The sequence below is a fragment of the Panthera uncia genome, assembly GCF_023721935.1.
Source record: "Panthera uncia isolate 11264 chromosome A3 unlocalized genomic scaffold, Puncia_PCG_1.0 HiC_scaffold_12, whole genome shotgun sequence".
Taxonomy (NCBI): Eukaryota; Metazoa; Chordata; class Mammalia; order Carnivora; family Felidae; genus Panthera; species Panthera uncia.
Genome location: NW_026057579.1, coordinates 20659618 through 20675983, shown reverse-complemented (window position 1 = coordinate 20675983; position 16366 = coordinate 20659618). Strand labels below are relative to the sequence as shown.

Sequence of the window (16366 nt, the reverse complement as noted above, 5' to 3'; positions counted from 1 at the left end):
TGTGTATTCTTCTGGTGCTCACGTGTGCCAAGTACATTGCAAACTCAGGGCCTTTGCATTTTTAAGTCCCTCTGCTGGAATGTTCTTCTCACAGTAGCCACATGGTTTGCGCTGTCACACTTCAAGTCTCTCCTTAAATGTCACCTTATTAGACATAGATACTAAATGTCACCAGATGAAACTTCCCTGACCATCATTTCCAAAACAACAGCATTTTCTACCCCCTGATCCCTTCCTTGCCTTCTGTATGTCTCTTCCTAGTACTTAACACCACACATATTGTGTGTTAGTCTGTCTGTTTATGGTCTGTCTCCTCCAACTAGAATATAATCATCCTAAAAGCCAGGACTCTGTTTTTGTTTACTCGGGTATGTCCATCCTTTAGAACAGGTGAGCACTTAATGTACATCTGTTGAGTGAATGGATACAGAGATTCCCTCCCCTGCCTGGGTCACTTCTTGAATTCAGATTCAAAGTGGACTTGAATTTTTCTTGTACTTCCACGGTTTTTGTGAACTTTGACTTTGCCAAATCACTTGAAGAAGAAAATAGATCAACTCTTCAAGCATTCGCACTTGCTTATTTGCTTCACGTGTGAAAGCATATTAGTTGACACAGGCCACGTGTATTTTGCGACCACTCCCTGTTTGTATTGCACAGTGCAAGACACCGCAAGGAGCAGGGGGGAACTGCCCTTGCTGTCGAGTTACCGAGAGTCCACTTGGTGACAGGAGTGAGAGGAGTAAAACGTGAAAACAAAGACTCTTTTAGTAGAATGATGTAATAGGGTTCTGAGACAGTGTAATGTGATTCTTTTTCATTATCTCTCCGGTGGCAAGAAAAAGAAAGGGTTAAAGCAAGGCTCTTTGTCCTGGAACGGTGCAGGTTTCTGTGTCACACTAATCGCTCTGAAGATTCCTAGCACTTATTAGCATTTTAAAGTCTAGGAAGGCCTGTTGTTTAATCCTCCCTTTTTAGACTTATTTGACCTGGAGCGCCTCCCTGCTTGTTAATACCTGTATCTATGGAAGCCACTTCAGGCCGGAAGTCTTCATCCTTACCTTCCCCCCTGCACCATGATTTAGGGGCTACCAAACACCTGGGGCTAGCCTAAGGAAACTGCAGTAATTGCCCCCAGGGTGGCCAGGAAAGCAGAGGGAGGGAGGGAGGCCTAAGGTGCCAGTGAAGCCTACAGTCCCTCTGAGGCCTAGAACAGGGAGTTATGCTGCAGAAGGGCGTGGTCTTCTTCCCATAATGGAAGAAACTGAAATGGAACTATTGGCAAGAGCAGTCTGAAAGAACTTAAGTGAATATAAGTCCCAAGTATAAAATGTGAAAAGAAATTAAATCCTAAACTTTTTTTCACTAAGAATGACATCATTGCAGCCCTTGAAGCTTCTGCAGGCATTAGCTTACATAGCCCTGAGCTGAGCCTCCACAGTGGTGATTTATGTATCTGTTGACAAATGAGCATTGTCTGTGGCAGAAATGTTCTCATTAGAAAATGGGCAGCAAACTAATAGGTTTTTCCTCACCTTTAGTTGTGGGGACGCTGTACAAGCATACACACTGTACAGACATTAATGGCTCAAAGATGTATTATTGACCATTTCCTGGGCATGTAATTTTCTTTGAGCATTTGTGTTTTATAATTACTTGGGGAAAATCTGCTACTTTTCTTCAGACATGATGAATAGGCTGTTCCTTGGCCTGTTAATTTTAGTATGATTACCTTAATCTACCAGAAACTATAAATGTCAGTACATCCTGCTTACCTCCCAGGAGCTAGCAAGAAATAGATAAGCAATTGATGGGGTAAATGATTTTTAGAAATCAAATTCTCCAGAATTAACATTAAAATAGGTGGAATTTTACCAGCAGCATATTGTTTAACAATTGATGATAATCATCAAACATTTGATGTTTTGAAGAATTTACAAAAGACACAACTCATATTATTTTCCTTTAGATGTGTGTATCTGTATCATTTAGAATTTGGGGGTTCAAATATAAAGTTTCCAGATGTATTTACTTGGGAGTTTATTCCATACTATTCTACCAGCTAAGAGAAGAAGCTGGGTTAACATTTAAGATCTTTGGTGTAACAAAAGTCCAGAACGAGGCCATGAAGAAGCAAGTCCATAAAACAAGCCCTCTGAAAAACATAATTGCCTTTGCATTTTGCTTCTAGAAAAGACATAAAGCTGTCTTTAGGCCTGAGAAGACCTGTGAAGTCTTTAAACATTTACATTTGCCAAATAAATATATCTGGTTATATTCCTCTTAGTTTATAGCATATTGAAAGCAGCCAGAAGCTGAAACTTTGAGAAATGACGGCAAGCTATAGAACACTGAATAAAGTCCCTTGAGTCTTAATGTGCATAAATAGTTAGAAATGCAACTTTCTGTATCCATCCTCAGAAACTGTGATTCACTAGGGCTGGAGTAAGGCCTGGGAGTCTCAGTTTTTAATAAGTCCCGGCATTGGTGCTATAGTGGTAAGCATAGCTGCCTCCCAGTTTTCAACGAGTCCCAGGGAATTCTCTTGCAGATGCTCTCTGGACTACAGTTAGAAAAACATTGGTGTAGATCCCAGAAAAATCCATAAATAAGAAGCAGTCTAAACCTCATCAGTTGACAACACTGAGTAATAACCTATGTCCATAAGTCACTTATTCATCAGATATTTACCGAGTGCTTGCCATGTGCCATGAATGAGCAGAGAGACAAGGAATAAGTGAAACAAAATACTAAGTCTAAGAAAATATACAAGCAATGACAATACAAGAATGCCATCTTTGAATTTGTTAATTTATTCAATGAGCATCTATTGAGGATTGATATATATCCCAGGCATTTTGCTTAAATAGAACATTCTCTATTTGGGAATATAAAATGGTGTAACAAATTTTAGAATGGTTTTGATGGTTAAATGAATAAACTTCAGTTATCTTGAAGATTTACTTATGTGGACAACTTACGTTCTTAATTATTCAGCTAATTGGAGCTTAACAACTCGGATACAAGGCCAGATAATTGTCACTTAAAATGAGCTTTATGTAGTTATTAAATCCTCTGTGCAGAGTTCAAAATTCATCCGAATTATACCCAGTCTTTATATATTGTAGTAAGATAAAGTCTTACACGTCATTTAAAAACGTATAATATTTTCTATCGCATTTTATCTAATAATTAAGAAACAGAGTCCAGTCACATCATCCCCACGTTCACAATCCGTGGATGTAACTGGGATTGTTTTTGAGTTAACAGCGTGTTCAGTCAAGCTGTCCAGAGCCAGCCCACGCCTGCGCAGCCCGGAGTGTACAACAATATGAGCATCACCGTGTCCATGGCAGGTGGAAACACAAATGTTCAGAACATGAACCCGATGATGGGCCAGATGCAGATGAGCTCTTTGCAGATGCCAGGAATGAACACTGTGTGCCCTGAGCAGGTAAGTGGCACAGCTGGCATGCACACCACACACCACGAGTCGTTATTCCAGGGAAAATCAGGTATGTTCGCAGTTGCTTGTCAGAAATTACCACACCACGCAGTGATGTGTGTTAATTGTTTCTCAGTAACACTGGGGGGAGAAGATGCACTTCTTTATTTTTTTCCCACTGTCTTTTGAGTTAGCCTCTCTTAAGATACACAGTGGAAATTTTGACAGACCTCCTAAGATTTTAGTCTCAAGAGATTTTAGTGTTTCAGATTTATTATAAAATGATACATATAATATATTGGCTCGGAGCATACCCCTTTATCTTCTGAACACATTTTCTTCATTTTTCCCTTTCAGTTCAACAAACATTTATTCACTACTAACTATATACAAAGGTAGTTCTGTGGGAGATAATGCTGACAAGTTGGGGAGACACGACATTAACAAAGGATCAGTTGAATAATAGGACAAAACCTCTGTGTAAGAGATGGGCCTCCATAGCGCCATACATATTTATGTCAGATTAGGAAGATGTACAATTAACTACTGAGAGTTTAAAAGAAAAACGCCTAATTAGGAAAGGCTTCTTGGAAGATTTGCCTAAAGAAAGAGAATAGAAAAGAATATTCAAGACCGGTTGCCACAGCATAATCTAGGCAGGAATAGAGGTTGAAAGTCTAATGAATGTTAAGGGGACATTTATATTATGTTTAAAGCAGAATTTATGTGGTAAGCTTTTTAGGGATCTCGCAAGCCATCTGAATGTTTTAGAGTTTATCCTGGAGCCTCCTGAAGATTTTTAAGGATAGAATGACTAAATTCAAAATGATGTTTAAGGTCATTGGGGTAACTGCCTATAGTTGCTATTCTCATTTTCAGCAACCACAAAGTAGACTGGTGACTAGACTGTGACCATGTAGCTATAATTTATAGCAAATCTTACAAACATGTGAACACTGATTACCTTTTCTATAGAATATTTTTTATTGAAAAATTTTTTTAACTTTCCATTCCTCATCCCCCCACTTTATATAATAAGTCCCTTAAGAGTTTAGCAGGGAAAAAATCAATAACTTAGTGATTTATTTCCTATAGCAAAATAGAAGACCTAAATAGTGTTGTTTCTTGTTCTTGTCCTTATTATTCAGTTATTAGAATTTTTCACTATCTCCAGAAGATTAAAACAAAATAATGAAAAATATAATGAATTAGGTAAAAGAATATTACACTTAAAGCATATTTCTTATATAGCTGGGTCTTGCTTTCCTATTCAGTTCGACAATCTGCACCTTTTAATTGGAGTGGTTAGCCCATTGACATTTAATGTGATTATTGGTATGGCTGAATTTAAATATCTCATCTTGTTTTCTCTTTGTTCCATCTCCTGCCTTTTGGGGGTTTAATTGAACACTTTAATTCATTTTATCTCCTTTTATTGGCTTATTAACTATATATACCTCCATTTTGTTATTTTAGCAGTTGCTTCAGAGTTCAGAGCATACATCTTTAACTTATCGCCATGTACCTTCAAGCGCTATTATATGACCTCTTATATAAGAACCTCACAGCTGTTTGCTCCCATTTCTCCCTTCCTCTGCTGTTGTTATCGTACATATTGTGCCTACGTATGTCATATGCCCCACATGCTTTTACTTTAAACAACTAGATACATATTTTTAATTTAAATAAGGCTCCTGTATTTACCCATGTAGTCATTTCCAGTATTCTTCCTTCCTGTGTGTAGATCCAAATTTCCAGCTTGGTATCGTTTTCCTTCTGCCTGAAGGTCTTCATTTAACATTAACATCTTTTATAGTCTGCTGCTGATGAATTCCTTCAGCTCTTGTATGTCTGAGAAAGCTTTTGTTTCACCTTCATCTTTGAAAGTTTTCCCTGAATTCTAGGTTGGCTTTAGTTTTAGCTTTCAGTACTTTGGAGACGTTGCTTCACTGCAGTGTCTCTGATGAGGTATCTGCTGGCATTTTATCTTTGTTCCTGTGTACACGATTGATTTTTCCCTCTCTGGCTGCTTTTAAGATTATTCTGCCTGTCGCTGGTTTTAAGCAATTTGATTACCATATGCCTTAGTGATTGTGTTCATGGTTCTTGTGCTGGGACTTCAGTGAGCTTCCTGATTTATGGATGTATAATTTTCATCAAATTTGGAAAAACATTGGCCATTGTTTCTTCAAATATTTTTTCTGTCACCACCCACCCCCCTTTCCTTCAGAGATTCCCCCACACACGCACACCCCCCCACACACACACATACAAAGTAGGCCACTCGAAGTTGTCCCCCAGATCACAGATTCCCTGGGTTTGCAGATTTGAGGAGGAGGGATGCAAGGTCAATGGGTTTTTTTTTTTTTTTTTCTCTGTGTGTTTGATTTGGGATAGTTTCTATTGCTATAACTTTAAATTCACTAATCTTTTCTTTTGCAATGTCTGATCTGTTAGTTTTATTCAGTGTATTTTTCTTCTCAGGTTTTCTATTTTCCATCTCCAGAAGTTCAGTTTGGACCTCTTTTATATCTTCCATACCACTAACATGTTTAGTCTTTCCTCTTATCTTCTTGAACATATGAAATATGGTTATTATAATAACTGTCTTAATATTCTTGCCTGTCAATTCTATCATCTGCATCATTTTGGGGTTGGTTTCAAATTGATTGACTTTTCTTTTCATCATGGATCATATCTTCCTGCTAATTTGCATGCCTGGTAAGTTTTTATTGGGTGCCACACATGTGAATTTTACCTCATTGATACTCCTACATTCTTGAGCTTTGTTCTGGGACTGGTTAAGTTACTTGAAACAGTTTGGTCCTTTCAGGTCTTCCTTTTTTGTTTAATGTGACCAGAGCAGCATTTAGTATAGGGCTCGTTTTCCTTTACTGCTGAGGCAAAGCCTTTCTAATACACTACCTGATACTATGTGAATTACGTTTTCCACTCTGGCTGGTGAGGTCAGGACCTATTGCCAGCTCTGTGTGACCTTTGGGAATTATTCCATCAGCATCTTCACAGGTGACTCTTCCCTCTGCTTTGGGTAGTTCCCTAAAAGCCATTAACAGATCAGTACTAAGTTGCAAGCTCAAGGGGTCCGTCTGCAGATCTTCCGAGCTTCCTCTCTGTGTAGCTCCCACTCCTCTGATATTCTGACCTCTGAATTCCAGCTGCCTTGACCATCTCAGACTTCCAGCTGTGTCTTCTCCACTCACGGAGCCTGCCGGGCTCTGCCTGGGTTCCCTGTCCCCGTGCTGGCTGCAGCCTGGAAATTCTCTGTAGATGTAGGCGGGGGCAATCATAGGACTCATCTCCATTGTTTCCCAGCTCTTAGGAGTCACTCTCCTTCATTGGGTTTGTCCAGTGTCTTGAGTGCCTTCGTTTCGTATATTTTATCCAGTTCTTTCGCTGATTCAGGCAGGGGATAAATCGGATTAATCTGATTTTCTCTTAATGACAAAAAGAAGTCATTTGCTAATTAACTTGTGTGTGTGTGTGTGTGTGTGTGTGTGTGAATATAACTTTTATTGAAGTATTGTATAAATAGAGTATACAGAAAAATATACAAGTCAGTGAATTTTCACAAACTGAACACTTCTTTAAAGCTACCATTCAGATCAAGAAACAAAACATTATCAGTAGCACCCAGAGGTTCTTCTCATGCTACTTTCATGTCACTCTTCACCCCTGCAAAGGGAACCACTGTCCTGACTTATAACAACATAGTAAATTGCTAAGCTCTTTATTCCTGCTGCACTCCTATTTTCTGTCAGTGAGATTACTTTTCATTGAAGAATTTGGTCTTCAGCTTAAACAACTTGCTTGTAATTTGGTCTTGTACTTATCTTTAATAGATAAATGATCCAGCACTGAGACACACAGGCCTCTACTGCAACCAGCTCTCATCCACTGACCTTCTCAAAACAGAAACAGATGGAACCCAGGTCAGTAAGAAAATTCTAAACCCAGAGCTGCCAAGTGTACTCTAGATACACAGGAAACTTTGTTCAGCATCATGGTTAAGAGCCTGACCTTGGGAGTCAGACCTGGATGTGAGTCCTGGCTCTCCTCTTCTTAGCTATGTCCTCCTGGGCATGTTAGAGGACTTCCCTGGGCTGCTATCTAACCAACAGAACTAACAAGTTACCTGCTTAGAGAATTGTTGAAAGGGTTAAATGAGAGAAGCTTTCAAAAGGTTTAATCTGGTTGTTAAACAGGATAAAGGGATCACAAATGGTGGCCACTAATTGTTATTTTGTAAATAAGCACCATTCTAAAACTCGTGTGTAATCCAAGTACCTCAAAAGATCTCAGTCAATTCAGACAAAACAGAATGCCTGCTGTGTACTCTGCCTCCTTTTAGAAGTTCGTTTCAAAACAATTCAAATAGCAAGGATGGCCACCTTCCTATATTAACATAAATTTAGAGATTGTGGGTGTTTTAGTTCACTTTAGTAACTTTGGTTTGGTCGTTAGGGTCTTACTAAATGTGTATTTTAAAAATATTGTACAGGCATTATGGTAAGGTGAAGATACAACGAAACATGAGACGTGTTTGCCCTTTAGGTGAACTTTGGGGGAGAAATGAGGAAAGGAAGTTTCTTTTGTGAAACACTTACAATTTGCCCAGCACTGTGCTAAGCACTGTCTGCTTTATCTCATGTAAGCCTCCCTATGACCCTATGAAGGAAGTAGCATTCCAGTTTTTCACAGATGAAGAAACAGAACCTGAGGAGATTTAACCACGCACACAGTTCACAAAGCTAGAAAGGGGCAGAGCTGAGGTTCAAACCCACGTATTTCTAACAACCAAAGTTCATGCTCTTTCTGCCATATCACTTGAATGATAAAACATGTAGACATATGCACATAAATTGTCACATAACCAAAGAAGGCAAACTCAAATTTATATTACAAGTGACAGGAACCATTAGGTTTAAAAGAGAAAATGCTGTGAGGGTCAGAAAAGCATTTACACAGGAGCTGAACTGGGCCTTGAGGACAGTTAACAAGGCAAAATGAAGTAGAAAGTGTCAGAGGCTGAAGGAAGGAGTGAGCTGGGAAATCTAGGGCATTGGGAGTAGAGGGAACTGAGACAGGGAAAGAGTAATACCTTAGCACGGTCCTGGGAAGCCAAATCCACTGAAGGTAAAGGGTTTGTAATAAGATTTTATAGTAAATAAAATTGGTAAAAATTGATTGGGGCAAATTTCTGGAGGCCTTGAATGCTAAACTCAGGGGTTTGGACTGAGTCCTATAGATGAAGTGTCCCCTAGAGGGGGCACAGTGGTATAAGCACTAGCTCAGGCTTCATCTTGAGGGACAGAAGGAGTACTGGACAGCCTCCCCAGGAAGAGAAAAACCAGTTAGGAGCCGTGTCCATAGTCGGGGCATCAAGAAAGAGGATCTGAGGCCTATGAGAGTGAAGAGGGGATTCCGTGATGGGGGAAGTGAAGTCTTCATTCACTGGAAGGTATTCAAGGTCTCACACCTACGGAGACATATACTGGGCAGCTCGGCAGACTAGTGAAAACTAAACAACCAAGTTTAAAAGTTCTTGAGCTCCAAGACAGCAATTGCATTGATATAAAACTCTGCTGGAGAATCTTAAGAGGTTGGGACCCTGCTCTCATGCTGTTCCTCTCACCTGACAAATCGTAGGGCTTGCGCGCGTCTTGCTCTGCCTGTCTGTGAAGGTGTGGCAGCATCTGAAGTCCTCAGAGGTCTGGGCTCAGGCACCTGTTTTTAAGTAGCAGTTCAAAGTGGCTGAAGTTTGGTTTAATCTTTTTGATTTTTTTTTTATTTCAAAATAGATTATCTTAAAAACATTCTTTTTAAAGAAGCAAAATATTCTCTCTAGTTCGTTTGATCATGCCTTCATTAAGAATGTTTTTAAGTGTTCGGGGACAGAAACCCCTTGTACTGTGGCCCAGTATTTCATATGTTGAAACACATAAACGTGAAATTTTACCTGCTGTTTTTTGGTTTTTTTACATCAGTGCCTCCAAGCACTACAGCTTGTGCTCATGCTAAGTTTCAGTGGCAGAATCTTCTTTTTCTTATAGCCCATCATGTGATCTCTATTTGCTCCAGTGCTTTTGTATTTGTCAAACAGAAGCTTGGGAGCAAGTTAAATAGAAATATAGAAACAGATATACAGAAAAGGAGAAGGAAGAGAACCAAGAGAGGAGGGCTTAGGGAGGATTGAGGACTACCTGTATTTGGAGACTGGAGATGGGGAGGAGGCAAGACAGGAGAGAACCGGAAAAGAACAGACTATAGAGAAACAGGAGGGAGACTAGTAGGGGGATTGTTGACACGGAGAGAGAGGAAGCCAGGGGTGGAGCTGTAGGAAAGAGAAGTTAGAGAACAGAGGTGAGGACAGGGCACAGAGATAGCCAGAGAATTAGACTCAGACAGAGAGTTGGTGTATGTTAGATGCACAGGAAAGAACCCAAAAGAAGACAGATAGGAGCCTGTGGGGTCAAGAATCAAAACTTGAGAAAACAGGCAGAGAAGAGGATGATAAAGAGGAAAGTGATGCTAATCTAAATAAAAGTTTAGTCCAGCAGGTTGGAAGACAGCTCAGGGCTGTCTGCCTTCTCTGAGGGAGAGCAGCGTGGAGGTATAGATGGGTCAAGAGGAGAAGACATGGGAGCTGGACTGATACACCAGTTGGGGGTCGGGACATTTGACATATGGCCAATAAAGGGTGATGAAAACAACTTTTATTCTATTAGGATAGAAACGTTTTCCCAAAAAGCTGAGTGTAATTGACATAAATTAGTGATGAATGACTGAAAAATGCATCACTAATCTAAAATACTTCATGTACCTATTAAACCTGAAGCACAAGTTTGCCAAACGCTTGAGACACTATTAGATGTACTTGGATGCCTTAGAAGCATCTCCGTTCTTGGTCTGGAACATTCGCAAGTGTGATACTGGCTTTAATCAGTTCCACAAATGACTTTTTAATAAGGATGGTTGTAAAAACTAACTTCTGGCTTTGTTTTCCCAATAGAAAATGCTAGAACTATGCAACTTTAAACATTTTTAAGGAATACATGTATTATTACTGAAAGTAGCTAAAGGGAAAATTCACACTGTTCTCAGCTAGTAATTTACTGTTATTTTTAGCTCATGTGTTTAAATGAATTGTCTATCAGGAAAAATAAGTTAAATATAAAATTGTTCTACTAATATTTTGCTGTAATTCTAAAGGCAACATGTAAAGGAGCTATGTAAGAGTATATTTAGATACTACACAAATCTTCTGGACATTCACTTCAGTAATGCTGATGTCCTGTTACTGAGTTGTGGTGGTTTTTATTTTGCTAATACTGGGTTAAAGCCCTTAATTTTCTAACATCATAAAGTTTTTTTTTTTATCCCACTAAAGTCATCCGTAGAATGCTTTTGTAACCAGTTTCTGAATAATATATATATATGTATATATATATATATATATATATATATATATATATACATATAAATATATATATACACATATATTTTTAAACCCACCACTGGACACCCAGACTCTGAAACTGGGCTTTTCCCAATCTTGGCAATATTAGCAATGATGCTCATTTTCATTATTGATGGCAACCCTGTAGGAGGCTTGACCATTCCAATTTTGATTTTATTTTTAAAGTGTGAACTTTCCAGAACCCTGAGCAAAATGAGTGCAGCGATTTTCTTTTTGTAGGACAAGAAGACAGAAGAGTTCTTCTCTGTGGTGACTACAGACTAGAGGAATGCTCTAGTGAGTTTCCACTTCAAGTAGTACCCACTCATAAGCCGGGGGGGGCAGGCCCTTCTGTCTAAACACATCTTTTATTTGTGTTTCAGCAGGTGCAACAGGTTCAGGTGTTTGCTGACGTCCAATGTACAGTGAATCTGGTAGGCGGGGACCCTTACCTGAACCAGCCTGGTCCACTGGGAACTCAAAAACCCACGGCAGGACCACAGACCCCCCAGGCCCAGCAGAAGAGCCTCCTTCAGCAGCTACTGACTGAATAACCACTTTTAAAGGAATGTGAAATTTAAATAATAGACATACAGAGATATACAAATATATTATATATTTTTCTGAGATTTTTGATATCTCAATCTGCAGCCATTCTTCAGGTCGTAGCATTTGGAGCAAAAAAAACCCACAAAAAAAAACAAAAAAAAAAACAACAAAGGAATTCACTTTTGTTGGAAGATTGAGAGGTGTTTTTGTTTCTTTCTTTGTAAAGGCCTTGGATATTGAAAAAAAAAATAACAAGGCAGAACAGTTGGACAATCTATTTCTTGAGCCAAATTTAATTATTCTTATTTTTGTAATCAGTCATTGGCTTCTTATCTGGATGAAGGCTTTTGGAGGAGAACCAAAACGACGAGTTCCAAGGGGAAGATGAAGCCCCGCCCCTGCTGGCTCAGTCCTGACCCTGATGAGGAAGAAGGGCCCAAGGGCCCGGTGGGGCTTTGCCTGTGCCCGTCCACCAAAGGCTGTCACGTGTGTCTGAATCAACAGCCCTCCCCTTCCCGACCCCAGGCAGCTTGTGTGTACAATCAGCTTCTTCTAGCAACTCTATATCTGTTGGCTTCAAGAGAATATTTTGCCTCCCATATGTACCCCTTCTCCTTTTTTTAAAGATGGATTTAAACCAAGATGCCTCCAGGAATGAGGACGAAATGAGTATATTCACAGAGGAATCCAAAAAATACAGTTTGGGGGAAAATGCAATAATTTTTGATGAGATGGGTGAAGGACAAGAAACAAGTTCTGTCAATTATTGTAGATAACAATTTTCTGATTAAATCTGGAAAAAAAAAAAGGCAGCTTGTTCTTTCTGCTTTTATTGTATTAACAGCTAAGGTAGCTAAAGTTATTTAAAATAAAGTTAAATTTATGATCCAAGTAGCTTATTTTTCCCTTTAAATCTCACTGTAAATATACTTGATTTCTTGTAGAAATTGATTTCCTCCTGTTTAATTTTATGGTTTTATTATCATACTCTTGATTTTTCTAAATTTGTGTGTGAATATATCATTGATTGAATTGCAGTTACATTTGGCTAGTAAGATTTCATTATTTTAATAACTGTGATGCCATGTATGGATTTACTTTGAGGTTCAAATCAAAATGCCACTGCCAGAAAGAGCTGTTCCAGATGAGCTAGAGCCTACTGCCCTAGAGTGTCCCTGGGATCATCTAACTTGAGACAGTGCAAGGAATTAACACCAGAAGTGCACAGGCTACTTGTACAGAGAAAAATCAGTACTCAAAAAAATCTTCATTTGTTTTAGATTGACTTTGGGGATTTGAATTTTCATCAGCGCAAATACAAATTTCTCTATCCTACTCTGAGGCTAACTGGTACCGTATTTTCCCTTTGTGTCTTGTCACTCTGCCACGTTTTGTCTCATCCTGGCCTGTGAGTCAAGGACCCAGTGAACTGCCTCTAGTTCTAGAAGTTCCACTGCAAGGCCAGGAAAGCTTGAGAAAGGTATTGTGGAAGAAGCAAAGGTAGACCCCCCCATCACTCGCCTTTACCTGCACCCCGGGCCTGTGAATGATGACAGCATCTGACATCGTGCGTCAGCTACCTCTGCTTCCACAGCAGGGAAGAGACCATAAGAACGAACAGCGGAAGAGGAGCATGGACTCAGACACCAAGGAAGAAGCCATTTTCCCAGGTCCTCCTTTCTGCATCTCACCACCCCTAGTTACAAATAACTCCATTGACAGCATCTACTCAGAAACTATATGGAATAAAAAGATTGCTGGAAGGGCTTACATGGGTAGCAACTATGAAACAGAAATAGGACACTCAGTTACAAACATTATCTCTTTTAGTTTTTCAGAAAATGCATCCCTGATTTCATTCATTCCCAGCTTGAACGCCCAGCCATATTACTCTAGTCCTTACCAAACTGCTCTAGGAGGTCATTTCTGTTTTGTTTGTGATATTTAGATGCGCAGACTTCAGGAAGTTCACCTTTAACTTCAGCATTCCAGATGAAGTTTCCTGCCTCAGTGCTTTTGCATAAGGAACTAGTTTTTCAAAGCGGTAAGGAAAATTGGAGATGCTAATAACATCCTCCCATCCCAACTGCACCTGAAAGTATGCATGTCACCTTCAAGGTTTTATAATTGCACTGTTTGTTTTATGTATGTACAGATTAAAATTATTGCTACATTTGAGGAAAATAAAATTGCTTGCTTCTATGTAATTCCTGTCATTCCACAGGAAATTCACTTTTCCAGCTACTGAATAGAACTTGTTTAACAACCTCCTGGGTTGCCTCTTCATTTACAGGGAAGAAATGAAACCTACATCCTGCAGGAATTGCCAAAGCCCCAGTGACTAATGAGTAATTAAAGGATCATAAAAGAAGGGATCCCTGAAACCAAATATCCTCGAAGTCACCCTGATACGAACCAGTTGAAAACTGAAAAGGTCAAAGTAAAGTCATGAGAGTGGGCCATAAGGAAATTTTAGCTCTGGCCATTTGATGATTAAACACACTGGTCCTGCTGTTTCTGGACCCAGGATATCTAGTCGGGGCAGCCCCCCATAGCTACAAGACACCATCTCTCTCTCTCTCTCTCTCTCTCTCTCTCTCTCTCTCTCTCTCTGTCATTGTTTTTTATATACTGACATTTATGATTAGTATGCAGATTGCAGAGATGTTGACTCTTATTTAAGGAGGCTCTTTCATTTTGTCTTTGCACTTTGTAAAAGGCAGCCCCTGTCTCTTGTTGTGTTTGTAAAGCACCAACGCTTGGTTTTAAACCCACCAATGCTTGGCTAAGTAGGCCAGGGTAAGGAGGGTAAGCAAATGTGATTCTAGAAGGCATTCCACACACATTCCTATGTATAAATACACACGGATTTGGTGGCTGCTCTCTGCCGTCATGCTTCTGGGAGAAAACCTTTTTTCTCGAAGTTGGGGTAAGGTAGAAATGATACATCTCTTAGATGAATCTGAACGTTGATTTAAATTTATGCTAATGTAGGGGTGGGAAGGCCATTAGAAAAACAAATAGGAACAATTGAGGGAAGAGTGAGGTTGATATAGAAGAACTTCATCTTCTTTATGGTTTTGCCAAGATAGGTTTGTACCTACAAATAGTCTCCTGGGCCCTGAAAATCAAAGCAAATAAAAGGACAGTTGCTTATTTACAAAGGAAACTGTGCTGATTTCCTCCTTGACATGAACTACTCTTCCCAGGAGAGCAGCTCCACTTGAAAAAAGTGAATAATTCGGAGCAAGCTTGATCCTTGGCCATTCCTGTACCTCTGAAAAAGATCTTGATGATGTAATTAAGCCCATAAATTCTTTTTATTGGAGAAAACTGCCAAAGGAAGCATTCCTCTATCCAGAACCTTGCCTGCCAGCCCTAAATTAGTTTTCTTTATATATTTTATTTTCATTGCCACAAGAGCTCTTAGCAAGATTAAGGAAACCCAAAACTCTGGCCTCATTTACCATATTTTATTGTCTTTATCCAAGGTACTAAGATGTGGAAGAATCCAGACAGACACGAACCCTGCCTTCCCACAGCTTATATTCACATGGGAAAGGACTTCCATAGTAATAATCACAATGGACTAAGTGTAATGTACTAAGGAGAGTTAGAAGTTGCTTTGTGAACTTCTTGTCTGGAATGAAATCTTTTCTTTTCTGGAGGGTCAAGGAAGGTTTCTGTACCAAAGAAGTGGCATTGAGGTGAGGTTTGTCGGATGAAGAGGTAGCTCAGAGAGGGGCGGGGTGAGAATTCTGACAAACAGGACATGTGGAAGGCCTGGAGGCAGGAAGGAGCCTCAGAGAGCTGGGGTTTTTTAATTGCTAGTCTGAGTTCTCCTAAACATGTTATTAGTATTACGTCTGCCGATGAACTGGAAAGTAATTGAAATCCGCCTTTGGCTCCAGGAGGAACGTGAACCAGGCTTTGGGACCCCCTCACCTGGAAATTGTGCCAGCTGGTAGCTAAGGTCTCTTCCCTAACTAGCCCTGTCCAGCCAGAAGTACGGGCTTTTATATCTTTTGTGCCAGATGGGCCACAGTAATCTGTTGTAGCAGGTGACCATATCAAGAACATTTAGGGAAAACACCTTTGTACTGTAACAATTCCTAAGGTGCTTTTAGTACATTGCCTCATTTAATCCCTGCAGTCCTTTGAGAGAGATGTAAACAGAAAACAGACTGAAAGCTTATGACACAAGCACGGTTTATCAGGGTAACTATAACTTGAAGCCAAGTCTTCTGGTGCCAAGTTCTGGATTCCCTATCCTCAACTATATGATGTAGGACTGATTCAGAGTCTGCAGACGTTACTCTCACTGTGTAACCTTAGGCAGTGCATTCTTACATGAAACAACTTTTAAAAACAGGCCATGGAAAGCAGGGTGAGAAGTCAAGGACTGAGAAGAGAGGACCTGGCCCTTCTCTGGAGGCAGTCCAATCCTGCCCCTTGGAGGCTTCACTGGGGCCCAGCTTTGCTGTAAAGTCCGGAGGCTGTCCTGCCAGTCTGGGGAGAGGCACTCTATCCTGCATATCTAAACAGGAGATGAAGAAGGGGCCCATGAAACTGCAGGGCCATTCCCTTAGCTTGAAAGAATATTGGGGGCATCTGTTGGTGGCTCAGTCCATTAAGTGCCCGACTTTGGCTCAGGTCATGATCTCACGGTTCATGAGTTCTAACCCCGCATAGGACTCTGTGCTGACAGCTCGCAGCCTGGAGCTTGGGGCCTGCTTCAGATTCTGTGTCTCCCTCTCTCTCTCTGCCCCTCCCTGCTAGTGCTCGCTTGCTCTCTCTCTCTCTCTCTCTCTCTCTCAAAAATAAATAATAAAAACATTAAAAAAAAAAGAATTTTGGAAAATGTGGGTTCCTTATGCAGTGGGTGTAAAACAAGT

At 40.0% G+C, this 16366-nt stretch overlaps 1 protein-coding gene across 16 annotated transcripts in view; it reads left to right on the top strand.

The window, feature by feature from the left end:
• Positions 1-12362, top strand: part of NCOA1 (nuclear receptor coactivator 1) — a 241278-nt gene extending 228916 nt beyond the window's left edge. For 13 of the 16 annotated variants that reach the window (XM_049651968.1, XM_049651961.1, XM_049651964.1 and 10 more), the window contains 3 exons: positions 3271-3454; positions 7306-7395; positions 11306-12362. In XM_049651968.1, the coding sequence (XP_049507925.1) occupies positions 3271-3454; positions 7306-7395; positions 11306-11476 (445 nt within the window). In that variant the 3' untranslated portion in view covers positions 11477-12362. Of the gene's footprint in view, positions 1-3270; positions 3455-7305; positions 7396-11162; positions 11220-11305 lie in introns of all 16 variants that reach the window. The other 3 variants (XM_049651973.1, XM_049651972.1, XM_049651970.1) reach the window with 3 other exon arrangements.
• The last annotated feature ends 4004 nt before the right edge of the window (positions 12363-16366 follow it).